This window comes from Peromyscus californicus, unplaced genomic scaffold (genome assembly GCF_007827085.1).
Source record: "Peromyscus californicus insignis strain IS unplaced genomic scaffold, ASM782708v3 Scaffold_21__1_contigs__length_65335640, whole genome shotgun sequence".
Lineage (NCBI taxonomy): Eukaryota > Metazoa > Chordata > Mammalia > Rodentia > Cricetidae > Peromyscus > Peromyscus californicus.
Window position 1 is genome coordinate 38907193 of NW_026294514.1, and position 27216 is coordinate 38934408.

Sequence of the window (27216 nt, forward strand, 5' to 3'; positions counted from 1 at the left end):
CCCTCCGGTCTTTGTCAAAGCAGCCGCTCCCGACCAGGACCCCTGGTGTGATGCCGCCCCCTTCCCCTCTGCTCTGCAGAGCAGATTCTTAAGGCTGGCCACTGCCCTGTCCTTGTGCCCACACATCTTATTATCACAGGATGATTTAAGTCTTGATGCATGATCTTGTCATTTCAGAGTACCTTGAGCTGGGCATGGTAGTTCACTCTTTAACCCCAAAACGCAGGAGGTAGAGGCAGGGAGTAGGGGCAGGGGCAGGGAGCAGGGAGCAGGGAGCAGGGGCAGGGGGCAGGGAGCAGGGGCAGGGAGCAGGGAGTAGGGGCAGAGGGCAGGGAGTAGGGGCAGAGGGCAAGGAGTAGGGAGCAGGGGCAGGGGGCAGGGGAAGAGGGCAGAGGCAGGGGCAGGGGGCAGGGGCAGGGGGCAGTGCAGAGGCAAAGGGCAGAGGTAGGCAGAGCTCTGTGAGTTCAAGGCCAGTCCAGTCTATATAAGGAAACCCTGTCTCAAAAACAAAACAAAACAAAAAACCCCCCAAAACCCAAAACAACAACAACAACAAAAAACAAGAAGTACTTTGGCTATATTCAGCAAAACTAAACAACAAAAGATAATTAGGCTTTTAATTGAGATCACACTGAACTTATAGGTAAATCTTAGGAAAGCTGACATGTTCATGATTTTGGGTGTTGCAATTTGGATCTGGAGTGTCACAGTCTCTGTGAGCTTAAGTTCCTGGAGGAAGCTGTACCTACATTGACAGTCGCAAAGGCTGACGCGAACTCCAGTGACTGGACAGAGAGGTTGGAATGTTGACAATCCGGAGCCAAATACCTTGAGCTACCTATCTTACATAGACCCTTAATTAACCGTTTATTGCCAGTCTGTGGGTGACCTAACATCCTGTCACTATTAGGTAAATTCTTTGGAATGTAAGAACAGACCCGGGCTTCCACCAGTCCCCGAAGTGAACAGTGTCATCAGATGGCACTGGAGTCTGTGGCAGAGGCTGCTCCGTGAAATGTCCACTTGAGGTGCCCACCGGTGTTCCTTAGAAGTGTTTGGCTTTCTTTGTTCTGTCACTACAAAACTCCAGGAACCTGTTACTGCATTTGAACGTGATGTTGGGGGTGACCTAAATAGGTGTTCCCAGACATGGTCACTCGGGTGTGGCTCCAGAATAAACTGTTTTTTCCTTTTTCTGAGATGAGAGCTAAGCTTTTTTTCTCTCTCCATCTCAGAGTTAAAGGCAGACTGTGGTGAAATTGGGAGGTGGGATCGAGTGGGGGACATTAGGTCCCTGGGGTGCCCTTGAAGGGACAGCAAGACTCCAGTCCCTTCCTTTATCTCCTTATTTCCTAGCTGCCATGTGTGAATGGATTTGCTCCGGCATGTGCTTCCCATGGTTATTTTCTTTCTTACCACATTCTCCCAAATTTGGAGCCTAATGACCTTGGACTGAAATCTCCAAAACTCATAATCAAAATAAATCTTAAATTTTTTTTTTTTTAGATTTATTTGTTTCATTTCATATGTAGGAGTGTTTTGTCTGCATGTATGTCTGTGTATCACGTGTGTACTTGGTGCCTGTGAGGGCCAGGAGAAGGTGTCAGATACTCTGGAACTGGAGTTAGAGGTGGCTGTGAGCTGCCGTGTGGGTGCTGGTGATTGAACCCAGGTCCTGTGGAACAGCAGTAAGTGCTCTTAACCGCACTTCGAGAGAGAGTCTCATAGCCCAGGCTGGCCTCAAACTCACCAACTAACCATGATGACCCTGAGTTTCTAATCCTCTTGCCTCTATGTGCTGGGATTATAGGTGTGTGCCATTACACTTGCTTTATGATATTCTCTAAAAGAAGTCTTTATAAGGGCTTATTACAGTTGAGGTCCTATATCAGTTTATAACTTCATCTATGATTTATATATATATATTATATATATATTATATATATATATAATTATTTAATGTAAATATAATGTGTAATTAGTTTATTGATTGTGCATTGATCAGATTTTCTAATTTATTTATTTATTTATTTATTTGAGATAAGGTTTCTCTTTGTCCTGGAACTCACTCTGTAGACCAGGCTAGCCTCAAACTCAGAAATCCACCCGCCTCTGCCTCCCTAGTGCTGGGATTAAAGGAGTGTGCCACTATGTCCAGCTTTTTTCTTTTTAAATTAAATTAATTAATTAGATACAGGGTGTTACTATGTAGCCTAGTTGGCTCGGAACTGGCTGTGTGGACTAGGCTATCCTTGAACTCATAGAGGTCTGCCTGCCTCTACCTCCTGAGTACTGGTTTTGAAGTTGTGTACCACCCTGAATGCCTAATTCTAAACATCTTTAATGAATTTTTCTAATTTATTTGTGTATTCCTTGACATTCACATGTACTCATGGTTAGAGGCTAGCCTGGGCTATACAGCAAGACCCTGTGCTAAAAAAAACAACACAACACAACCTTCTAATATATGTGCGGTTTTTGACATCCTCTCAGCCTCTCTTTATTTTATTTTTTAAAGACTTATTTTGTTTTTAATTGTGTGTGTGTGTGTGTGTGTGTGTGTGTGTGTGTGTGTGTGTGTGTTTGTGTGAGGGTGCGTACACATGAGTTCAGAGACCCTCAGAGGTCGGAAGTGTTAGAGTCTCTATAGCTGAAGCTGCAGAAGGTTGTGAGCCCCAGAGTGGGGGCTGGGGACCACCTCTGCAGTCCCATTCTCCTTTGTTTTACTAAAGGATGAAAGACAGTTTTGGACTTTCCATTTTGATTAAACTCATCGTTGGCTATAATCTGTTTTGTTTGTTTGTTTATGAGGTGCTGGGCATTAAGTCCAAGGTTTCACACATAAGGACAAAGCTTTCTACCTCTCAACTCCATCCTTTACTTCTTCATAGTTCAGTTCATCTCATTCCTCCTCCTTCCTCCATCCCTCCCTTCTACAATTCTTCTGGAAGGAGGGTTACTGGGGGTTGAACCCTGGGCTTCGCACATGCCAAATACACTTCCGTCTGAGTTAACAACACTGTGGTGATATATTATGTATCCCAGTAAAGCTTACCTGGGGATCAGAGGACAGAGCCAGCCACTAAATTAGACATAGAGGTCAGGCAGTGGTGGCACACACTTTTAATCCTATCACTCGGGAGTCAGAGATCCCTCTGGATCTCTGTGAGTTCAAGGCCACACTTGGGCTACATGAGAGAAACAGAACCAGGCAGTGGTGATACACGCCTTTAATCCCAGGAAGTAATATGGCAGGACACAGAAAGGTATATAAGGCACAAGGAAACAGGAACTTGCTCTCTTGAGGCTGAGGATTTCGTAGAGGTAAGAACTTGTGGCTGGTTTGATCTGCTTCTCTGATCTTTCAGCTTTTACCCCAATATCTGGCTCTGGGTTTTTTATTATAAGATCTAAGATTCATGTTACAGAACACAATTTCTTATTTCTATGGAATACCCTAACATTGCATGACTAAAACCTAGACCTATGTGAATTATATTGAGGATATGGCCTGAATTTCTTCATGAGTTCTCTTGTTTTATTTTACATTCTACTCAGTCATACATTGTGATGTTTATACAACTGTTTATCATAGAGTACTGACTCAAATTATGCTATCATGGTCAGCTGTCAGAACAGAACATGGTCCAAGAATGGAGTCATGTGAGATTTCTGAGTGCTTGTAAAAAAAAACTCCCAAGAAACCAAGACAAGTCTTGTGACTTTGGTTTCTTTGAAAACATGGAATTGTTCTTGGATTATGCTTTTGTGCCCCTCCTAGGTGGATCGGATAGGACTGAATTTACTTCAGAGTGTTCCTTACAACTGGCTATTGTTATTTGTTTATATGTCTCTATGGAAAAACATGTTCCGTTGTGTGCAGTCCCCTGCTATGTGTGGCTTGCCCATGTGGCTGGACACTTTTACACATGTGACTTTTCCTAACCTTCAGAGTATAAATTGTCTGATGCTCTGAATAAAGCTGGCAGTTGGATGAGACTTTAGTCTGCCTCATTTCTTGGCTCCATTCTCCCAGTTCCCACCACCAACTGGAGCGGTAAACAGTCAGCCTCATGAGGTGTGGTCATTGGAAAGCTACTATATTATATACTACAATGGTTGCCCCGTAATCCTGAGGAATCCTGTCATACAGTTGTCCAGACAGATCTATTTGGAGGTGTAAAAAGATATAAACTCAAATCCTCACCATATATTAAAATTTTTTATCTGCTACTTTTCTCTAATGCTACATTCTTTTTGAAATAACAGTTATTATTACTGTTTAGTCTTTTAAAAGTTTTACTTATTTTTATTGGATGTGTATGTATGTGTTCCTGCTTGTCTGTATATGTACCATGTACATGTGGGTGTCTGAGGAGGCCAGAAGCCCCTGGAACTGGAGTTACTACAGATAGTTGTGAACTACCATGTGGGTGCTAAGAATTGAACCCAGGTCCTCTGGAAGAGCAGCAAGTGCTCTTAACCACTGAGCTATTGCTCCAGTCTGGATTTTGACTTTTTGAGGCTGGGTCTCATGTTGCCCAAGCTGACTTTGAGCTCATTGTGAAACTGAGGCTGACGCTGAATTCCTGATCTTTCTGTTTCCAATTCCCAAGTTATGTGGTTACAGGCATGCACCACCATGCCTGGTCCAGGCAACTCCCACTCAAGTGCTGGGACCACAGCCACAGCCACTGTGTTTGCTCTTCTTGTTCTTCTTTTAATCGGAACAACTTAATCTTATTACCTGACAGGAGGCATGCTGGGTAACACTAGGAAAGAGATACTTTCAGCTTCCATTAGAGCAGTCTGGAATGAAATGGAAGAGTGGGCACGATTACAGAAATCTCCAAGTAAGAGGTGCATGCAATGCCAAAATAATCTTGTTCCTGACCACACAGAAGGCTACATGTACAAATTAGCTTAGAATCTGTCACATCTCTGTCAGCAGCTGGGAATTCAACTTCCCTGGCCGTCTTTGTAGGCCTCTCTCCTTCAGGATGCACCCAGCTTGTCACTCATGGCTACAGCAGCCGGTGTAGCCTCCCATGATGAGGACAGATGACTGGCTGAGGACAACCTCTCTGGTGGCCAGGGATGGACCTTCACTGGATTCTCAACCAGAAAAAGGCCGCTGTGTCCAGCTTGTGGTCATTATTTGTTTCTCTAAGAACTTCCTCCTCTTCTGTTTCTCTGTGCAGCCCCGGCTGTTCTGGAACTCACTCTGTAGACCAGGCTGGCCTCGAACCCATAGAGATCTGCCTGCCTCTGCCTCCTGGGTGCTGGGATTAAAGGCGTGTGCCATCACTGCCTGGCTGCTAAGAACCTTCTTATTTTAACCAGACGCAATCCTACAGGGTAACTCTGACACTGAGTGTTGACTTCAAAAATGAAGAAACTGGGCTGGAGGGATGGCTCAGAGGTTAAGAACACTGGCTGCTCTTCCAGAGGTCCTGAGTTCAATTACCAGCAACCACATGGTGGCTCACAACCATCTATAATGGGATCTGGTGCCCTCTTCTGGTGTGTATGAATATATGCAGACAGAACACTGTATATATAATAAGTAAATCTTAAACAAACAAACAAACAAACAAAAATGAAGAAACTAGCACTACAGAGGCACACTCTTTTCCCTTATATCTATGTTCAAGCAGCCATTAGTGCTGTCAGCCCAAGCCCCTTCACCCCACAGAGTGTTCTACATGGCACAGACCTTCCAAATCTTGATTGGATTCTCTGCCTCTAAGTTTGAACACTTTTTAATCTATTCTGCTTTTCTTTTCTCTTCTTGAGACAAGGTCTCATGTATCCTAGTCTTCCCCATCTCCCTGTGTAGTCAAGGATCCTCCTGCCTCCACTTCCAAGTGCTGAGAATACAGGCACGTTTCACTGTGCCTAGCTCTGAGTTATTGATCGAACAGACAAAACAGTCATTTCATTAACTGGTTCAAGAATCTTCAGTGGGGTTGACCAGATGGCTCAGTGTATAAAGACACTTGCTGTCAAGTCTCATGACCTGAATTTGATCCCAGGAACCCACATGGTGCAAGGAGAGAACCAACTCCTGGTAAACTGTTTTCTGACCTCCACATGTTAGCCCCGCCCCCTACTAAATAAATGTAAACTTTACTTTTAACAAATCCTCAATGGCCTATCACAGATAGGGTTTAAATTCCTTATTGAGATCTTTATAATAATCTGACCATTTGTGAAATAAAGTTTCTCTCTCTCTCTCTCCATCTATCATCATTTATCTACCTAGCATCTATCAGTTGTCTGTCTGTCATCTATGTTTCTGTCTATCCAGTGCATCTCCTTAGCCACCAGGGACACATTCTAAGATCATGACAGGTACCTGAAGCCTCCACTTAACACGGAGCCCTCTGTACTAGGTTTTTGAGCCCTCTGTACTAGGTTTTCGTATGTGTCCCGCAGCATTGCTACACAGAACCATGATCAATCTGTCCTTCCTTGTTTTAAGCCCCGCTGCCTCCATTCCATCACCACTCTGGTGCTTTGGAGTCATCCCTAAGTAAAATAAGGATCGCTTAAACAGCAGCATTTGACAAGCAGTCAATCTGACAACCAAGAGAGCTACTAAGTGAGTAATTCAGTGGCTACTATGTGGCTAATGATGCTACTAACTGGTGGACATGCCGGGCACAGGATGATTCATGTCCGGGTAGGGACAGGGTGAATGAGATGCTGTGTGGCTCAGAGCAATGTTCAACTTTGAGCTCATGACTTGTTTATTTCTGGTATTTTCCATATAATAGTTTTATACTGTGGTTGACTGGGAAAGTGTAGAAAATAAACTCACAGATAAGTGGGGACTACTGGATTTCCTGCTTCCTGATCTGACATTTGCAAGTCTTTCTCCCTGTAGGTCCAGTGTGTATGTGTGCGTGTGTGTCTTTGTGTGTCTCTCTGAGAGTGTCTGTATGTGTGTGTAATGCATGAATCAAAACTTAGGGCCTCACCCATGCTGGGCAGGCACCCAACTGCTGAGTCACATCCTCATCCTACTGCCCTCCCTTTACTTTTTGTCTGTCACTTTTTCTGAGACAGGGGTTCACTGCAGCCCTGGCCGGCTTGAAGCTCACAGAGATCCGCCTACCTCTCCTGAGTGCTGGGGTTAAAGGCATGCACCACCATGCCTGGCCACCATTTTTTTCTTTATCATGCCACTTGCCTCTCCTGTAAGGATCCTTTTCCTGGATTACCCACGCTGCCTCTGGGCTTTCTCAGTCCTTTGAAGCTCTCTTCTTAGAGAATACATCAGAACCTACACATCTTTATTTTTGTTTATGTTTTTGAGACAAAGTTTAGCCATATAGTCCAGGCTGGCCTTGAACTTGATCCTCCTGCCTCAGACTTCCTCCTGTCCCAGTGCCTGGCAGAACCAATATCTTAATCATCTTTGAAGACAGATACTACAGTGTGCTTGGCTCCATATACATTTTCTCAATTATACTATGCACATTTTAAGCTCATTCACATGTCTCACAGATATTGCTCACACTTTCCCAAGAATAAAATGGACCTGAGAATGTCCCTGATTATTTCATGCACAGATGGGCAACTCTGCCTTTTACTGTCATGTGTGTTTCAAATTCTGTATTTATGGATATTTTCAGGGGCAGTTAATGAGGAAAAGGCTAACCAAGGAGTTTCATTTCTTGCTAATTAAAATATATTATGGCTATTTATTTATGTATGTGTGTGCACACTGTGCATGTATGCATTTATGTGTGGTTCAAAGGACAATCTGTAGTTGGTTCTCTCTTTCCACAGTGTAGGTTATGGGGTATTGAACTTAGGTCATCAGGATTGGGGTCAAGTGCTTTTACCCACAGAGCCATCTTGCTGCTCACTTCTTCCTAATTTTGAACCCTATACTCCAGTAATATAAAATGCAGAAGCTGGGGGCTAGAGATGCAGCTCAGCTGGTACAATGCTTGTCTGGCATGTATGAAGTTCTGGGTTCAATCACCAGCACTCCAAAGCCAGGTATGGTGGTGAACACTTGTAATCCCAGCACTTGGGAAGCAGAGGCAGGGGAATGAAAGAGTTCAAGGTCATCCTCAGGTACATGGCTATTCCATGGCCAGCCTGAGGTACATGAGACCCTGACTCAAAATAATATTTTTATTCTTTTGTTGGATATCACTAGAAAAGTCTCCATTTCATCTCTATTTTAGAAACAGGTTCAGTTTATTGAGTAGAGGTGGCCATACTTTGCTTTTGAGATATTTTCTCATATCTGTGATTTTTATTTTACTTTTTTATGATTTATTTATTTTTATTTTATGTATATGAGTGTTTTGCCTGCATGTATGTTTGTATACCACGTGCATGCCTGGTGTGACAGATGCCAGAAGAGAGCATTGGATCCTCTGGAACTAGGATTACAGATGGTTATGTGTTTAACATGTGGGTTCTGGGAACCAAACCCAGGTCCTCTGCAGGAGCAGCCAGTGCTGAGCCATCTCTCCAGCCCCTATGATTTTATTCTTTCTGAAATATTTTTTTTGGAGACTAGAGAGATGACTCAGCAGTAAAGGTGGTTGCAGACCAGTCTGAAAAATGAATTTGATCTTTGGGATGTACATGGTGGAAGGAGAGAACCAACTCAGATTAATACATGTGTACACACACACACACACACACACACACACACACACACACACACACGTGTAGTTTGGGTTTTTTTTTTAAGTTTTTCTACTGGGCTAGAGATGGGACTCAGTGGTAGAACATTTGTCTTGCATCTGCAATATCCTGGCTCTGACCTTCAGACATAGATAGAGATAGGTTGATTGATAGAGCAAGCACCTACATGCTAAACTAGGTACTCAACATTATCTCATTTTATTTAAGCTTTTTAAACACCTGGAATAGTGTGGCAAAAGTTAGCCACTGGGCAAGAAAGTGCCCTTGCTTCAACTGCTGATAGTATGCTGTCCAAAATGGACAAGCAGGACACAAAAGAAAGGACTGCTGATCCTTGCCAAGACAAGGTAGGAAGGCTCTTTAGAAAATCCTGCTTCACAAATGAGTCTGTCAGATATGCTAGGCCTGTAGGCTGAAGATGGATGCCCCAATGTTGCAGAGGAAACTTGGGTGACTATCCAGGTATCCAGCTGTTTCTGTCACAACTCACATTTTTTGGAAGTCGCTTGTTTGCACTTCCTCCTTACTCAGTTAATATTATTTCCTTCTTGGGTCTCTGAAGGAATTGAAGATTAGATAGTTATAGTTTTCCTTGTTAACAAATTCAGATCAGAAACTCACTAATGAGGTGTAAAGTGTATAAGTTTGAAAGATATCAAAAGATAGTTTTGGTAATGCAAATTGGAATAGAAGGTGAACTAGATACAATCCTTTGGATTCAGAAAGATAGGACAGATAATGGGGTATTTTCCTCTGAATTTGTCAAATGCAAATGGACCAGACATTGTTGATGTATTTATTGTCTGTATATATTGTATATAGTTATTGTACTTATTGTATATAGTTTTTCTTATATTAGTTATAACCTTTTATTACTTTAGACAAAAAAGGGGAAATGTGGTGATATATTGTATATCCCAATAAAGCTTGCCTGGGGATTAGAGGACAAAGCCAGCCACTAAATTAGACATAGAGGTCAGGCAGTGGTGGCACACACTTTTAATCCTAGCACTAGAGAGGCAGAGATCCATCCGGATCTCTGTGAGTTCAAGGCCACACTGGGAACAGAGGCAGCCATGGTGGCACATGCCTTTAATCCCAGCACTTGAGATCTCATGCCTTTGCTACCAAGTATTTGGGAAGCACACATGCCTTTAATCCCAGCACTAGGAAGGAAATAAGATGGTAGGGCACAGAAAGGTATATAAGGCGTGAATAAACAGGAAGTCTTGCTCTTGAGGCTGAGGATTTCATAACAGTAAGAACATGACTGGCTTGTTCTGTTTCTCTGATCTTTCAGCTTTCACCCCAATATTTGGCCCTGGGATTTTTTTTTTTTTTTTTGGTTTTTCGAGACAGGGTTTCTCAGTAGTTTTGCGCCTTTCCTAGAACTCACTTTGTAGACCAGGCTGGCCTCGAACTCACAGAGATCCGCCTGCCTCTGCCTCCCGAGTGCTGGGATTAAAGGCGTGCGCCACCACCGCCCGGCTAGGCCCTGGGATTTTTATTAATAAGACTGTTTAGCAATTTGTGTTACAGAATAGTTAAGTGGATTTGATCCCATTTTACAGATGAGGAAGGTCTGGTTTAGCGAATGTCATAGTTTGGACATGGAGTGTTCCTCTGAGGGGCTCATATGTTGAAGCCCTGGTCTGCAGATGGTAGACCCATTCACTGGGAGGTGAGTAGATTATGGGGATTTGACCTAATTAGTGTATAAATCCCTCACGGATTTGGGGATACAACAGTATTAGTGGGGGGTGGTAGAGAGAGGTGGGGAGGGGTCGGAGGAAGTGAGTCAGGATATAATCTGTAAAAAGTCAGTCTTACCCTGTCCCCTTCCTATCATACTCTCTGCTTCCATGAAGTGGACAGCTTTTCTCCACTGTGCCCTTCACCATGATGTCCTGCCCTGCTACACACCTAAAGACAACTGAGACAGCCGGGCATGGACCAAATCCTCTGCAACTGTGTGCCCCAAACAAGTGTTTCCTCTTTGAAGTTGTTTCTCTTAGGTATTTGTTGCAGTGACAAAAGAAAACATAAAGAATCAAAGCCCATTAACAGAGTCTCTCACTTTGGAATACAACACAGGCTCAGAGAAGCCTCTTGTTCTTTCCTGTGCTTCCTTCTACTCCAGTGTCTCCAAAACATCGTTGACTTTATCTTTGAGGCCATCTATACAATCCACAGAGGCGCACAGAAGACTCCAGAGGAGGTGAAATTTGTGTCCGCATCTCTTCCAGTTGAAAAAGTGCTGTACTCTACAGTGATGGACCCAGGTTCTTTCTGTCTTCAGCTCAGCATAACGTGGTGCTAACTAGGGCACCCTTGAAAGTCCACAACTCAAGAACCTTTCAGAGCCCATGGGTAGCTGATTTTGCTCGCCACCCACACATGACTGTGAAAGTGCTTTGGCTCTTTATGAAGCCAAATGAAACCCTAGCAGATGCCTCTCCACCCAAGGCAGCATGGACCCAACAAAACAGATGTCCACAGTGGGGAGAGCATGCAGATCTGCAGACAACTCAGTGGAGTACCCAACACATACGGAGTCAACAATAAACGGCTTCTCCACCTAACTGTAATGGGTGCAATGGAGAGTTTAAGATGTGATTTCTAAGGTCATACCTAGAAATACATAGTCATACCCAGTCCACAGTATTCAGTGACTCGAGCCAGTGTCTAAATGATGGCACAGTCCAAAGTTAACAGGAAGGTCATGCTGTAATTTTAGATTGAAAATGTGAAAAGTTTGCTAAATTTGGGAATGAAATCACAGGAGTGGCTTTGACATCACTGCAAAGTATGATAATTAGGCCACTGTCCCAAAGAACTGTCTTCCCAAGCAACAAGTCAGAGTTGGTTGTTAGAAAGTTTTATTTATATATAAAATTTCCAGCAGACCACTAAACTAGATGCACAGATATTAAAACCTACGCCCTAAAAACACGAAAGGGAAAAGTAAGCCAGTGGGCTGAGGGGAAGACTCCTTCACAGCCCTCTGATTTATACTTCCATTTCCTGCCGTGGGGAAGATGGCAAGGGGCCATCTATCATGTAGGTCCCAGGGATTGAACTCAGGATATCAGGCTGGGAATAGGCTCCATTACCCACGGAGCCATCTCAGTGGCCTCTATGTTAGTCATTTATGTTTCTATGCTTTGAAACATTTATCTGCTTTTCCATACCACTGATCATGGGTGATGTCCTAAGTGTGAGTGGCTAAGCCATATTTCTGCCCCAGGAAAGCAGCTCGACTGAGTGATGATCATGCTGTGATGTTGAGGTCAACTTGACAGGATCTGGAATCCCTGAAGAGACAGGCCTTTGGGCATGCTTGAGATGGGTGATCTAGATTAGGTTCATTGAATAAGAATGCTCATTCAATGTGGCAATACCAATCCATGGGCTGGGGTCCCAGACTGAACCAAAAAAAGAAAGTGAGCTGGGCCTTCATCCTTGTCTACGTCTTGACTGCTGATGGGATGTGACTGGCTTTCTCAGCCCTTACTGCCTGTCATGACTTCCCTGCATGATGGTCCTTGAACTATCACCTAAAGCAAACCCTTCTTTATTTAAGCTTTTTTTCAGCGTCCTTCCTTCCTTCCTTCCTTCCTTCCTTCCTTCCTTCCTTTCTTTCTTTCTTTCTTTCTTTCTTTCTATGACAGAGTCTCTTTTTATTTTTTATTTTTTGGTTTTTCGAGACAGGGTTTCTCTGTGTAGCCTGGCTGTGCTGGAACTCTCTCTGTAGCCCATCCTAGCCTCGAACTCATGGGAGATCTGCCTGCCTTTGCCTCCTGAGTGCTGAGATTAAAGGCATGCACCCCCACCACCCAGCTAAGACAGAGTCTCTTTATGTAGCCTTGGCTGTCCTGGAACTCACTCTGTAGACTAGGCTCTGGTCTGGAACTCAGAGATCCATCTGCCTCTCTCTGCCTCCTGAGTGCCGGGATGAAAGGCGTGGGCCACCATGCCTGGCTTTTTGGTCAGATATTCTGCCACAACATCCAGACAAGTCACCACAAGAGGCAAGGTACAAAGCTCTTTATTCACAGAGACGGGGCTCTTGGTCCGCCATCTGTCTGTGTGACTCTCTCCCTGTTTCTTACTCTGTAGTTCAGGGCCTCGAGTGCAACCATTGTGCAGCCTAGGCTGACTCTGAACTCACCACCATCTCCCTGGGTTAGCCTCAGAAGTGCTGGGCTCACAGGTGTGAGCCAACACACCCAGCTAGCCACAGTTTTGAGGACAGGTGACAAACAGTGGCAAGCTCAGGAACACTCTGGAAGTACAAACTACTCTGTAATAAAACATCATTAATGCTAACGAAACCAGTCTCTAACTAGGACTTCGTTGTACCAGCTTGAAATTTCCTGTCTTAGAAATGGAAGAGCAGGCAGATAGGCAGGGGGCGGCGGCGGCGGGGGGGGGGGGGGGGGGCAGACGGACGATGGACAATTGATTCTGATTTGAACACCTCACAATTAGATGGTGCCCCTGGTATGACTGTTCCCCTCTGTACAGAGATGCCACCTCTCCAGGCAAGGACATCATGTACAGAGCTGTCCCATGTAAGGAGTTGCTTCTTTCTGAGTTCTCAAAGTAGAGAGAGAGAGGGAGTTTGGGCTGCCTCCGTCCATGGCTTTGCTCAGAATGAGGCAGTTCATACTCTGCTACAACATGGCCAGTCCTCTGTTTGCTAGATCACTGGACTCTGGGAAGAAGAGCGTGAGGTCAGCAGAGAAGACAGGAGGGGGAATAAAGAGCTCCTTAGCTGTGGGCTAAGCCTGGTGGCACACACCTTTAATCCCAGCACTGAGGGGGCAGTCAGGTAGATCCCCGTGAGTTTGAGGTTGGCCAGGGCTACATAGTCAAACCATATCTTAAAAAAGAAATAAAAAAAATAAAAAGAAAAGAAAAGAAAAGAAAAGAAAAGAGAGCTCCCTGGGTACTTGCTGTAGCCTAGACCACTGCAGATAGGATGCTATGCCTTTCTTTTTCTTTCTTCTCCTCTTCCCTTTCCCCTGTACCCTCACCCCCTCTTCCCTTCTCCCCACCTCTTTCTCTTTCAACAGTGTCTCAAGTATCCCAGCTGGCCTCAGACTCAGCATATAGCCGAGGATGACCTTGAACTTTGGGTCCTCCTGTCTCTAATTTTGGGGTCACAGAGGCACACCACCATACCCAGCTGTGTGTCCTATGTCTTTCACTTAGTCTTGACAACTGTCCTGAGAAAGAGCGGGCCTGCTTTATGGGTTTCTATGGTAAAGGGAATAGCAGTCACCAAACACACCCAGTTAGTGGGTGAAAGGCCTATTGCCGAGGGCCTCCATATAGTGGTGACTCAGGAAAAGAGAAACCAAAAAGAACAACAGCTGTGAAATGTTGTCCATGGTCCTGCAGAGTTGTCTGCACCCGGTAAGGGCAAAGCAAGACTGACTACTGGTAGGTGGACCGTGGCCTTGATCCCTTCTTTCTCCAGTTTCTGCATCACAGGGTTCCATTGTTGATAGTTCAGATAATCCCAGATTCGGGAAGCTACAAGGCTGTCTCCATGTCTGTATGTTCTACATTGTGGATTCAATGAACTATGGATCGAATATCTGTCTGTCTATCTATCTATCTATCTATCTATCTATCTATCTATCTATCTATCTATCTATCGATCTATCTATCTATCTATCTATCATGTATCATCTGTCTCTCTATCATCTATCTATCTATCTACCTATCTATCATCTATCTATCGATCTATCTATCTATCTATTTTTTTTGAGACAGTCTTATTATGTAGATCAAGCTTGCCTTAATCTCACAACCTTCCAGTCTCCGTTTACTGAGTACTGGGATTACACTTGGTTTAGTAAAATTCTTCATCTTCTTTTAGACTTTTACAATTTTATTGTGCACAAGTATGTGTATGTTTGAGTATGTGCTATGGCAAGTATGTGGAGGTCAGAAGACAACTTTTAGGAATCAGAGCACTTTTCTCCTATCCTGTGGGCCCTGGGGACCAAACTCAGGTCTTCAGGCTTTTTGGTGAGTGCCTTTACCCAATGAGCTATCTTGCCAGCAATGGCCCCATCCCCCACCTTTTTTTTTTTTTAGAGTCAGGAGTTTTTGTAGCCCAAGCTAGCTCCAGACTTGCTTTGTAGCTGAGAATGACCTAGCCTGACTCCTGACTCACATGCCTAGCCTCTTGAGTGTTGGGATCACAGATGTGCCCCACCATGCCCAGTTATATATATATATGTATATAATATATAATATAATATATATACAGATAAATTATTTGAGTACTGAATATGTGCAGGCATTTTTCTTGTCATTCCCTAAACAACACAGTAGAGTATTTATGAAGCCCTTACATTGTGTTGGGTATCTTAACTCATCTCTAGCTTTGAAGTATATGATAGTCCCTGGTAGGAAGTAAGTTATATGGAAATACTGCCCCATTTCATTTCTGAGACGAGTATCTGGGAATTTTTGTATCCATGTGGGCCCTGGACTAAGACTCCTGGTTTTACTGACAGGTAACTGGATTTGAAGAATTCTCAACGTAACACTTTCAGAGACACTAACATTCATTTATTTATGTTTTTATTATTTAGTTATTTTAGCTGTGGGAATTAAACCCAGAATATTAGGTAAGCATTCTGCCCCTGAGCTACTCTTTCTGCCTCTGAGATTACTATCTTGTAGGTAAATGTTATCAAGAGGATAATGACATGTTTCTGCAAAAATCCACCTGAAGAGGAAACCCACGTGCAGGCCGCCCTGCAAGGAGGTCGGAGCTGCTGTGCAGAGACGAACTTCTGGCATATCGTTTTCAGTTTCTACAGCGTTCTGTCTGTCAGCTGTCACCTCTCGCTCCGCAGAAGGACGGAGCAGAGGAGTGCCTTCCTGGGAGACAGCTCTACCCTGGCCCTGTCAGCTTTCTGCCTTGAAGGTCTGAAGAGATGTGTCGATTTCTGGTCACATAAGTGACGAAATTTCCCCCTCAACTTTCCACTACAAGTCAGTCCTCAGTCGTCTACCTAGTAACGGGTTTGCCACAGTCTACCATGCCACACTGGCTCCCCTTAAAAAGCAGACACAATGGCCAGAGCAAAACTCATCTATGGAGGGAATGATATCAATATTTGATCATAATGTATTGACTGATAGATGTCAATACTGGGAATTGAACCCAAGGCCTCTCGAGTGCTAGGCAGATTCAACCACGGAGTTACACCCTCCATCCTTTTTTTTAAAAAAAAAACCAAAAACATGTTTTTATTTTTCAATAGAGCCCAGGCTGGCCTTGAACTTGCAGTACTCTTGCCTCAGCCTCCCCAGTAGCTAAGATGATAGGCCTATGCTACCAGTTGAGGGCTTTTAAAATGTTACTTTTGTATGGGGAATTCTGGATTTAATGCATGTCATCATAGTTCAGTGACGGGCACATTCTGTGAAGGCGGCTCTTCTCTTTACCAGTTACAGCAGGCAGGGAACTGAGAGTGTTATTCATGTAGAATATGGAAGTGGGGGCTGGAAAGATGGCTCAGTGGCTTAGGGCACTTGTCGCTTTTGCGGAGGACCCAGGTTCAATACCCAGCACCTACATGGTGGCTCAAAACCATCTGTAACTGCAGTTCCAGAGGATTCAGTGCCCTCTTCTGTCCTTCATTGGCATGGGGCACACATGTGGTGCATGTCTGTACATGCCAGCCAAACACTCATACACATAAAATAAATTTAAAAATCAAATAAATAAATGAATAAATAAACATTAAAAAAGAAGAAAGAAAATGGAAGTGAAGGCTAGGCTAGGCCAAGCCTTAAGTCTTGTTTATTTTGAGACAGGCCAGGCTGGCCTCAAATTCATTCTATAGCTCAGGATAAATCTCTGGCTTCCACGTGCTGAGTGCTGGTACTTCAGGAGTGCATCACCATGCCCAGTTTATATAGTACCAAGGATGGAACCCAGAACTTTGTGCATGCAAGGCAAGCAGTCGACCAACTGAGTTACATCCCTAGATTTTAATTATCTTAGCTTTTAAACATTGCTTGTTTATTTATTTTGAGGTGCGGAGGCTTAAAGACAGGAGCTTGTACATGCTAGCCTCTGCCTCACTAAACCTGTTTTTACCATCCATCCATCCATCCATCCATCCATCCATCCATCCATCCAAGACAGAGTTTCTCTGTGTAGCTTTGGCTGTTCTGGAATTCCACTCTATAACCAGGCTGGCCTCGAACTCAGAGGTTTGCTTGCCTCTGCCTTCTAAGTAGAGGGACTGAATGCATGCACAGCCATGCCAGGCTCTTTACTTTGTTTGTTTGTTTGCTTGTTTTTATAGACAGGATTTCTAGGTGTAACAGCTCTAGCTGTCCTGGAACTCACTCTGTACACCAGACTCACAGAGATCCGCCTGCCTCTGCCTCCGGAGTGCTGGGATTATAGGTGTGCACCACCACCACCTGGTACTACTATTCTTTAAACAACAACAAAAAGCATTTACTTATTGTGCATGAGTGTGTGTGTGTGTGTGTGTGTGTGTGTGTGTGTGTGTGTGTGTGTGTATGTGCGTGTGCACATGTGTCATGGCGTGGAAGTGGAGGTCAGAGGACAACTTTGGGGAGAGGCTTCTCTCCTACCATGTAGGTCCTGGAGATTGAACTCAGGTCATCGGGTTTGGAGGCAGGTGCCTTTTACTCACTGGATCCTTTTGCTGGCCTTGCTTTTACTGTTCTTGAGATATCTTTCCTTTTGGTGGTCAAGAATTCATTACCCTGCAGAAAACAGCACCCTGAACATGACAGTCCAAAGTCCCCTGTTCTGGTGGGGATTGTATACATCAGTCGTTGTTGGCAACAAAAAGATATTTACTGTTTTTAAAATTATTATTATTTTTTTAAAGATTTATTTATTTTTAATGTATACAGTATTCTGCCTACACACCAGAAGAGGGCATCAGATCAAATTACAGATGGTTGTGAGCCACCATGTGGTTGCTGGGAATTGAACTCAGACCCTCGGGAAGAGTTGCCAGTGCTCTTAACCTCTGAGCCATCTCTCCAGCCCTAAAATTATTATTATTTGTTTTTGTTGTTGCTTCTTGAGACAGCGTCTCATTACGCAGACCAGGCTGGACTCAAACTCACAAAGATCCACCGGCCTCTGCCTGCCTTCCGAGTACTGGAATTACCACTATGTGCCACCACACCCAGCAGCAGTAAGATATTTAATTTTAGATATCTGAATAGGAGGAAGTGGGAAGAAGGGAAAAGGAAAAGAGAATATTTGAGAATATTCCTGGGCCCAGGGGAGGTTATGGTTAGTGGATCTAAGTTGTTCATTTGTGGAGGCTTGGGTGTAGGCTCTCACGGCCTCACCCTGACTGCATGAATGAGCACCCAACTCCAGCACCACCCCTGTGGGAGTTATGATCAAAGTTGAGGGAGAGCTTGGACAATGTTGTCAAGTGATTTTCTTGAGCAGTTCATTTAAAGTCATGGGACTTTCTCTAAGTGGACTTCTCTTTATCTGGGCTTTAAAAGAATTTTCTGTCATTTTGGCGTTCGGAATTATCACCCATAAAGGCATCAACAAATCACCCTTGAGGGATCTTATCGCAGAACATACCTAGTTATCAGCAGTAGCCTGTACCAGCCTGACAACATGGCTGCCTCACCTTGTCCCTCCAGGCTGCCAGCTCCCAGAATACCCTAATTTGATTGAAACATGAGGTACCACACCAGTACCACAATGGCTGGGAAAGACTCCCGGGCTGGGGCTGGAGTTCCCCTCCCTGAGAAGATAAAGCTACCTGGAGGCTGTCAGGGCGGTTCCGACTCTGGCTGCTTCAGCTCTGACCTGTCTGCCATGCTCCTTGATAAGGCTCATCGTCTCTTCCTACTGTGGGAGTGTACCTGTCTGCTCAGATTTCAGGAGAGAAAATCCCTTCCAAGAGGGATGTTTGTGAAATCCTAATCTGGGATTCTTGCCACCGAAGTTTTTTCTTCTTTCCACACCACTGCTCCAGTGTGATCTCAGGTGTTGATTCTGGACTTTTCTCTCTTATCCCAAATTTTCTTTAGTTTGGAACCTAGCCATTTTCTTTTCTTTTCATTTTAAAATTAAAACACACAGCACACATGTGGAGTTAGAGGAGCTTGTTGGTATCAATTTTCTCCTTCCTCGAGGGGTCAGGGCATTTGAACTCAGTGTCAGGCTTGGCAGGACATGACTTTATGTTCTGAGCCTCCATTTCTCTCTCTGTCTCCCTCTCCTCTCCCTGTGTTGAGATTGAACCCGGGGCCTTGTACATGCTAAGCAAGTACTCCATGGCTCCAAACTCCCCAGCCCTGAGTTTGGAACTATCAATCTATAATTAAAGGCAAGAATTAATTAATCAATGTTAATGGTAAAATATTGTAGTTAAAAAAAATTCTTTTTTTCCCCAGTTCAAACGTTTTTCTTCCTTGCAAAACAAAGCATTAATATGTGTTTCTGTTTAAGTACATATTTAAATCTTTCAAAAGACATTGCACTTTAAAGCTTGCTATTAATTAATACAACACATTTCCCCTTTGGGCTTACATGAAGCTACACAATGCTGAAGGAGACACAGTGTTGTCGAAAATGGAAAGTACTACACCATAAGATGAAATTCTTGGTAGGAAAAAGCAAAAGAACCTCTGTAGATCTTTCTCTGATGACTTTCAAAATTGTCTCTTTTTTCTTTTGGTGGCAAGAATTGAACCCAAGGCCCCATGCACTCGAAGCAAGCCATCTACCTATAAGTTATACACCCAGCTCCTCCCAAATGTTTTTTCCTTAAAAAGCAAAGAAAATGAGAACCTACCTAGAATTTTAACACTACTTTCAGAGTTCTAGGACAATTCAGAAGAGTCATTGTTCAAGAAAAGGAAAGCGGTTTCCTTTTTGACAATAGGCCTCTTCCGTGGACATACATATCCCTGGACGTGGGGAAGATCTAGGAAGCCGCCTTGGATACATGATACAGTTGGAAAATAGTAAGGGCGATATTAACTCAACAATTGATGTTTTGTTGCCCAACAAGAGACTGTAATCTGACATACATTCCATCGAGCATGCTCAGAAGAGCCTCACAGTCTAGATGCACTGAGAATGCATGCATTGAACACACTCCCCCACCCCAATGAACACCCCCCCAATTGCGTCTGAACATATACATTTGAACACGACTACAACACAGCATGCTTCTGAGCCTGCAAGCTTTGACAATTCTCAGCCAACAAGAATGTTCAAGCACAGTAGAAGCCTGCCCTCTAGTGGCCGACACCTCTGAGAACTTCCTGTGACCCCAGGGACTCTGGGAGGGAGGCAACAGCTGCCAGATGTGCTCCGGACAGCTTCCGCTTGCTGTTCTCACTTTTCCCTCACATCTTCAACTTTCTCTGGAGAATATAACTCGGTCTGGGGAGCTGAGAATGGGTGTGTCATCCAACAGTAACCTCTAGTAGAATAAGGTTTTTAAAGTTATCTGAAGTTCTTGGGTTTCTGACTTTATAGTTAAAAAAAAGTTCCCATATCTTTTTGTTGTGAGTGGAATATTCTGCTTGGGCCAAACAGGCCACGTAAAGACCAGGCTCCAAATTCTTTCATAAATGTTACAATGGCTTAAGGTGACGAATCCTTATCTGTTTCTATGCAGAAAGTTAACTGAATCTCTAGGTCTGAATTGCCATTGTCTTCTTTATTATTATTATGTTTTAATGTGTGTCTCTGTATGTGGTGTTTAGGTGGGCACACCTGTGTGTGTGTGTGTGTGTGTGTGTGTGTATCTAGGACCCGCCACACACTAAGTATGCACTCTGCCACTGAGCTATACCCCAGTCCTCCATGTGTTTTCTTTAGTATATCAGCATTCTTTATGCTGTTCAGGTCAAAGCACTGCCTTCAGATTTGGTTTTTGGAGTCTGTGGTGATACTAAACCCACCAAGGGGACTGAGCCTTCTACCCTGGACTTCTTGGCCTCATGAATGAGTTCCTAAGCTCCTTTCTCACCTCCTAACTTTCAGACTCCAGCCCTCTGAATTCCTCGGCTCAAGTCCTGTCTCTTCCCTTTAAGCCTTTCCTCACCTCTATGAATTGCCCGTTAGCTACATCTCCCCGCAAGCTGCAAAACGCACCTGAAACCCACCACTCCCTTTTAGCAGCCTCCCCAGGCAGGATAAAGACAGCTCCAGGGCATGACTGGCACACTCCCAACACACAGGAACACGCCCCCCCCGAACAAACAGGAGACTCACAAAAAGAAAATGTCACATTCTGTATGTTTGAACTATACAGACCCTAAGAGGGTGAAAGCATCATTAAAAAAAAAAAAAAAACAAAAAACAAAACAACAAACCCATTAGTCACCATCACGTCAGATAATGAGAGACGTTTTGTTATTGTTGTTTTTATAGGGCCTTGCTATCACAGCTCAGGCTGACCAGGATAGCCATGTAGCCCAAGTTAGCCTCAAACTCATGATTCTCCCACCTCAGCCTTCTGAGAGCTGGGGTTACAGGAAAGTGACAAGATATTTGTTGCCGTCTCGGGCATTCCTCAGCAAAATGTGCTGCTGTATCATTGATTTTGTATTTTCTTATCTTTTAATTGTTTTGTTTTGGTGCCTGGGAAGGGGCCTAGGGTCTTGTATAACAGAGGGAAACCACTACTCATTAACTAGACAACACAAAGTTGGCCCCACAGCATCTTTTGTTTGGTTTAATGTATTTTTTTGAGACAGAGTCTCATGTAGCCTACACTATTTTCAAACTTTCTATGGATCCTTCTTTTCTCCATTCCCACGTGCTAGGATTACAGGCATGCCCCACCATGCTGGGCCTTTCTCCACAGCATCTTGTGGTAGACCGTGCACCCAAGAACTTGCTCTTAGACAGACAAGTGCACTTCCGAGCATGGGAGCGGAATGACTCTTCATGCTCCCATGTGTCCCAGGGAAACAGGTCCACTGCGCGGGCACACAGGACCATGGCTCTGCTGAAAAAAGGCCTTGCTGAAAGTGTTTGGGCCACAGACTCTGGACAGGCCTTCACATCCACTCCAGCTCTGGAGCCAGTGGCTCTTCAGGAGTTCTGGATCTGAGGCGATCACACAGGAAATACAGACACACATGTGCTCTCATGACGCCGTCCTCACAGGACCGCTGAGGCCAACATGGAGGCCGAGAGACTTGTGGTACAGCATGACCAGAACGAAGAGAGACACAAGACGAAATGGCGACAGCCAGCACCCGGAACATGGCGTCAAACACCACGGCCACAGAAGCTTGCTAGCTATGGGCCACGCCGTGCAGCCTTGAAGCAAAACTATTGATTTTGTGGTTGTTAAAAAAAACAAAACAAAACAAAGAACCAAGAAAACCAAAAAACCCAAAACGTACCTTCAACGGCAGAACTCAGTTTTATGACACCTTGAATAAAAACAAAAGATGGTAGTTATATAATGGACCCGGGTTACCTTTTTTTTCCAGTTTTCACATAACACGCGTACATTTCAGGTCTGGATATTTTGCTGTTGTTGTTGAGAAGTTAACTAAACAATTTCAAAAATGAAATACAGAAGCTATCAGCACTTCCTGAATTTTGCTGGGTCTGGGGATCATTTTACACATGTTGGGACAGAGCTTGTGTTGAAATATATAGTAGGCGGTTGAAAACCAAGGCCTGTCTCTCAGCATCCTTCCCTGAACTGGTTGGGCAAGAAGCTGTTTCCCCAGTCTTCGGGCTTAACTTTTGCCTTTGCAGGTGAAACCATGAAAAAAATGCCCACCTGGGTATGTCATGTTGAGCATGGAGAAAGTAGATATTACCCACAACTGGACTGGTGTTTGTTTTTCCCTTAATTTAAAGGTGAAAATTCTAAAATAAACTAGACCTGGTCAGCAACTTGATTTCAAACAGTCTTTGTATGCCATGGCTATAAACAGATAATGCTCTCCAGTTTCTTTCTAAAATCTTTGTGTGTGTGACATATATGTATGTGAAGACAGGTGCACACACTTGGTCAGAGGACAACCTTGTGTGCCGTCCTCGTGTCTGTCCTTCCCGTCTACCTAGCTTGAGGTGCCATCTTGCTCTGTGCTGTTTGTCAGGACAGCTGACCTGTGTTTGCTGGGATGTTCCTGTCCCTCTGCAGGATGACAACGCACTCTACTGAATAAGTCTTCTGTGGATTATGGGGATCTGAAGTCTTCAAACCTCAGGCTTGTACCAGATATTCTTTTATCCACTGGGTCATCTATTTTCTAATGTCTGTGCCGTCGCTGTGGTCTTTTACATGGTGCCAAAGTGTCTATAAGCAGCACATGGTTGAAAATGTGCCTTTGTCTTTTAAACTGGAAAGATTTCTGATTTAAATGGAAAGAAGTCTTCTCAATACCACCCAACCCAGCTGGTAGCAGCCAACTTGCACACTGCTTTCATGGTGTGCCTGTAAGTAAATATGCTCATTGCAGATGTTGCTGATGTAAACAGTGTGTAGCATTGGATCTACAAAGGATAGCAAAGGCATGGTGATACTAAGGCAACTTCTGTACAGCAACCGATCTTTTCAATGAATGAAGTCTTCTATTAGCACCAGCAATTCAAACCACTAGTATCCCTCCCCAACAAGTCATACATTGATTTATACACCAATCTGACTTTTCTCCAATACATTTATTGTCATTGTATCTTTTTATGACCTTAACCCATTCCTCATATAAATAGTTTTCATGAGGTTAAAACCTTGTTCAGGTTTGATAACTATGAACACTGGTATCGTGAGGAGTCCCGTTGGATGTGGGGCTGGGAAGAGGTATGCAGTAACCACAGCCCACAGCTGTAAATAGTTCCAGGAATAGGAAGTAACAAGTTGTTGTTAGGAATTCCAGGATTTTAGTAATCTGTGACCATTGTCCCAGCAGTGCTGGGCACTGAATAAAACACACAGTCAAGCTGGGGGGTGCGGGTCAGTGGTCCAGTCACGAGACCACAGGTTCACTCCTGGGTAGCAGTAAAACACAGTGTATTGTCTGCCTCTAAACTATCTAGTCCTTACCTTTGTTTTTAATGTAAACATATTGAATTATGAGTTCATATAATTTAAATTGTAACAACTGGAAATGCAAGAACTGGAGAGCTGGCTTCTGCAGGCTGCAAGGAGCCAGGCTTCGGACACCACCCTCAAAACTCAGGTTCAGAGAAGAAAGCTTGCTGAGATTTATGGACATGGTTTTAACTGAACCAAACAAGCCGGTTGGAAACAACTGAGCATTTACTATGATTTCGTAGGCAGTCTCAAAGCCTCTCAGAACTGCCAGATGCAAGAAATACCTTTACGTCCACTACCCTGGAAGCAATGGTCATTGACATCCAGTAAGGGCAAAAACTAAGCAGGTTTGCCCCTTTTGTGGTCAGACAATTAAACCAAGAGGTAGAGTTAGGCCTGAGCGCAGATCAATGGCCTGCCATATTGGAACAGTAGGAATTTCACATAGGTTAAAAATGAGCTTATCTCCCAGTCATATCCATCACACATTTTAAAATTATTATTCTTGTGTGTATACATGATGTATGAGGAGTGTGAGCATGTGTGTGTCAGAGTGTGTGTGTGTGTGTGTGTGTGTGTGTGTGTGTGTGTGTGTGCAGGTCAGAGGACAAGTCTGTGAATTTGGTTCTCTCCTGCCTTGAGGTGGGTTCCTGGAATCAAACTCAGTTGCCAGGATTATACTGCAAGCATCTTTATCCCCTGAGTCATCGTGCCCATCCCTCGGTCATATTCCTTTTTGTATGTAACTATGGTGTCAGCAAATAAAACCATGTGCACTAATTGTGTGCAGAGACAGTCTGTGAGAAGAACACCTAAACAAATTCTAGGGCTGGAAGTGGCCTTGGAGGAGAGCCCCAAAATGCACTCACTGAGAGAAAAAAAAAAAAACGTTAAGTTAAAAAGCAAACAGTTGCATGATTTTAGAACTTTCATTACGAACATTATTTTCACAGGATCATTAATGAGCTATTAACTTCAAACGGACGTTTCTAATTTTTTTAAACAACAAATTAGATTTTTCTCTATTTTAGGGTAGGTATTTATATTGTGAAGAAATTATATTATGGTGGAAATCTCAACTCCACTGAAGCGCAATATATGGCTAATAGTAACATACACATGATTATAGAATCACAGAAAAGCGTCTTTTCTCTTAAAATGTGCATATTTGAAAGTCTTGGAATATTTAAGAAGTGACTGGTGTTGATGATGTTTTAAAGTACACACAGTGTCGCTGACTTGCAGACACAAGCTAGACATGCGTTGTAAGCAGCCAACATTGACGTTGCCTGGAATTCTGGGTAAGCCACAGCACGTACATGTATGCAGGTACATAGAATGGAGCCCACCACTCCCCACCGGATTCACTTCTTCACAGGCTGCAGAAGGCTTTGAAAATTAAAAACAAAAATAAAAAGAGACAAAGAGAAGAGAAACCCCACAGTTTCCCCCTGCACTGGTTATCTCAGCAAGGCACACTAACTAGGTGGAGACGTGAGTGCCGCCCACCCCATCCCTGTCCTGAGGGTGGGAGCCAATGGCCAGCCAGGTGTGCTTCCTACCTCAGCTGGCCACTGCCTGCTCTCTCCCATACGCCTTTCTTTGGCTGTGTTTGCTTGTTGTTAGGGGTTGAACTAGACGTCATGCATGCGAGGCAATGATTAACCCCAGTGCGAGGACCTCAGCTCTTTTTTCCTTTGGGCGTTGAGATAGAGTTTTATAAGATGACCAGGCTGGCCTTGGTCCACTTTGTAGCTCATGCAGACCTTGAATTTGTAATTCTCCAGCCTCGGTTTCTAGGACAGTTAAGATTACAGACTCTGTTGCCAGGCCCATCTTCCTTATTACCTACATTATTCTCCTCTACCCCCTTTTGGTGCTGAAGATTAAACCCAGGAGCTTCCATATACTAAGTCTACGCTCGACCATTGATCTACAACCCCGACCCCCATCCGAAATGATTGATTTCAGTTGTTCTAAAAGAATTCTTAGGAGAAAGGATCAGGTTAGATCATGCTAAAGTGTGAATGACTAGAGCTCTCTAGGATCCTGCAATGGTATCTCCCTGCTGATGAAATACTAAGCCAGTCTCCAGCCCTAAGACATCCCTACCTTTCCCTACATCTACTTACTCAACGGTCCTCTCTGCTCATCAGTACTCACCCCTTTCTGCCTGAGTCAGCCTGCTGCTCCACCTGAGCTGTGGAATCTTCCTGTACCTCTTTCTCTTCATTCAGACTCTGCTCCAAGGCCTCTTCCTCCTGGGGACTGCTTTCAGAGAAGCCATAAACCACCCTCTGTGTTAGGCTCTGAGTTGAGTTCTCTATCTGAAATGCTCCCCTGTGGTCTCTAGCTCACATCTATCTCCCTCAGCAGGCACCAGTACAGTGAGAGCTGTCTGTTTCTGGAACCTCTTGCCAAGTAGACTTCCTCACATAAAATGAGCACCCCATAAATATCTTTAAAATATTTATTTATTTATTTATTTTTTTGAGACAAAATCATGCAGCCCAGTCTGGCCATGAACTCAACATGTAGCTGAGGATGCTCATGCCCTTGTGATCCTCATGCCTCTGTTTGCTGAGTGCTAGGATTACAGGCGAGTACCACAGTGCCTGCCTAGTAAACACTCACTGAATGAACTGAATGATCATTGCCAAGGTTCCATATTATGGAGTATCTCAGCTCCAGCAAGTGCATTTCCAGTACATTATTGAATTGTGAATAGTACTGAGTGGGACACTCAGAGGTCATTACACTGATTGCTGTCTGTCCATTTCTACTCAAAGATTGGTCTCTGGGTTGGGAGGGGAAACTGAGAAATGGAGAGAATATATGTAAGTTTTAGGAGACATAAGGTACTTCCCGTTGTAACAGTAACAAGATCTCGAAGAAATCAGATTGGCTGGCTACTTGTAGCAAGAGTGTGCCCTAATTAGATGCCAAGAAATATTAACGAAGTAGTTTTCTATCCAAGTATCTCGAGAATCTGTAGTTCTCTTCGGCACCATCACCCTGCTCCCAACTATATCAGAGTTCATATGATAAGATGCAGATAAAGAAGGGCTTGAAAGAGTGGCTGGGGTCTCCCGAGGGCCTGGGTCACAGGTGTGTGCCACCATGCCTGGCTGAGGACTGTTCAGTTTTTAATATCCTGATTCTAATTAGTTGCTGTACTGCAGCTGGCAGGGCCCCTCCGAAGGTCCTCACCCCTTTAGACTCCTTCAGTGGTGTCTCATTATTTTAAAGATAAAGACAAAGAACCTTAATGCAAGCTGCAGAGCCTTCCAGGATGTCACCTCCAGCAGAACAAAAGACAGCTGTGTGTTCTTCCACACTCATCTACAGAGACGTGGAGCCTCTCCTGGCCCCTGAAGCTACTCGACGCTGAGTCCTCTGAATATCAGAAGACAGAGGAAGGACCCTCTGCCCACCCTGTGGCCAGCTTCATGAAGCCGATAGT

The 27216-nt window shown here is 44.0% G+C and overlaps 1 protein-coding gene across 25 annotated transcripts in view; it reads right to left on the reverse strand.

Annotated features, from left to right (window-relative positions):
* Dlgap1 (DLG associated protein 1) overlaps nucleotides 1–27216 on the reverse strand; it is an 823903-nt gene that overhangs the window by 85133 nt on the left and 711554 nt on the right. For 15 of the 25 annotated variants that reach the window (XM_052750116.1, XM_052750112.1, XM_052750114.1 and 12 more), the window contains one exon: nucleotides 22105–22134. The exons of the other annotated variants lie outside the window; for them this stretch is intronic. In XM_052750116.1, coding sequence (XP_052606076.1) covers nucleotides 22105–22134 — 30 coding nt within the window. The remainder of the gene's footprint in view (nucleotides 1–22104; nucleotides 22135–27216) is intronic. 25 annotated transcript variants of the gene reach the window in all.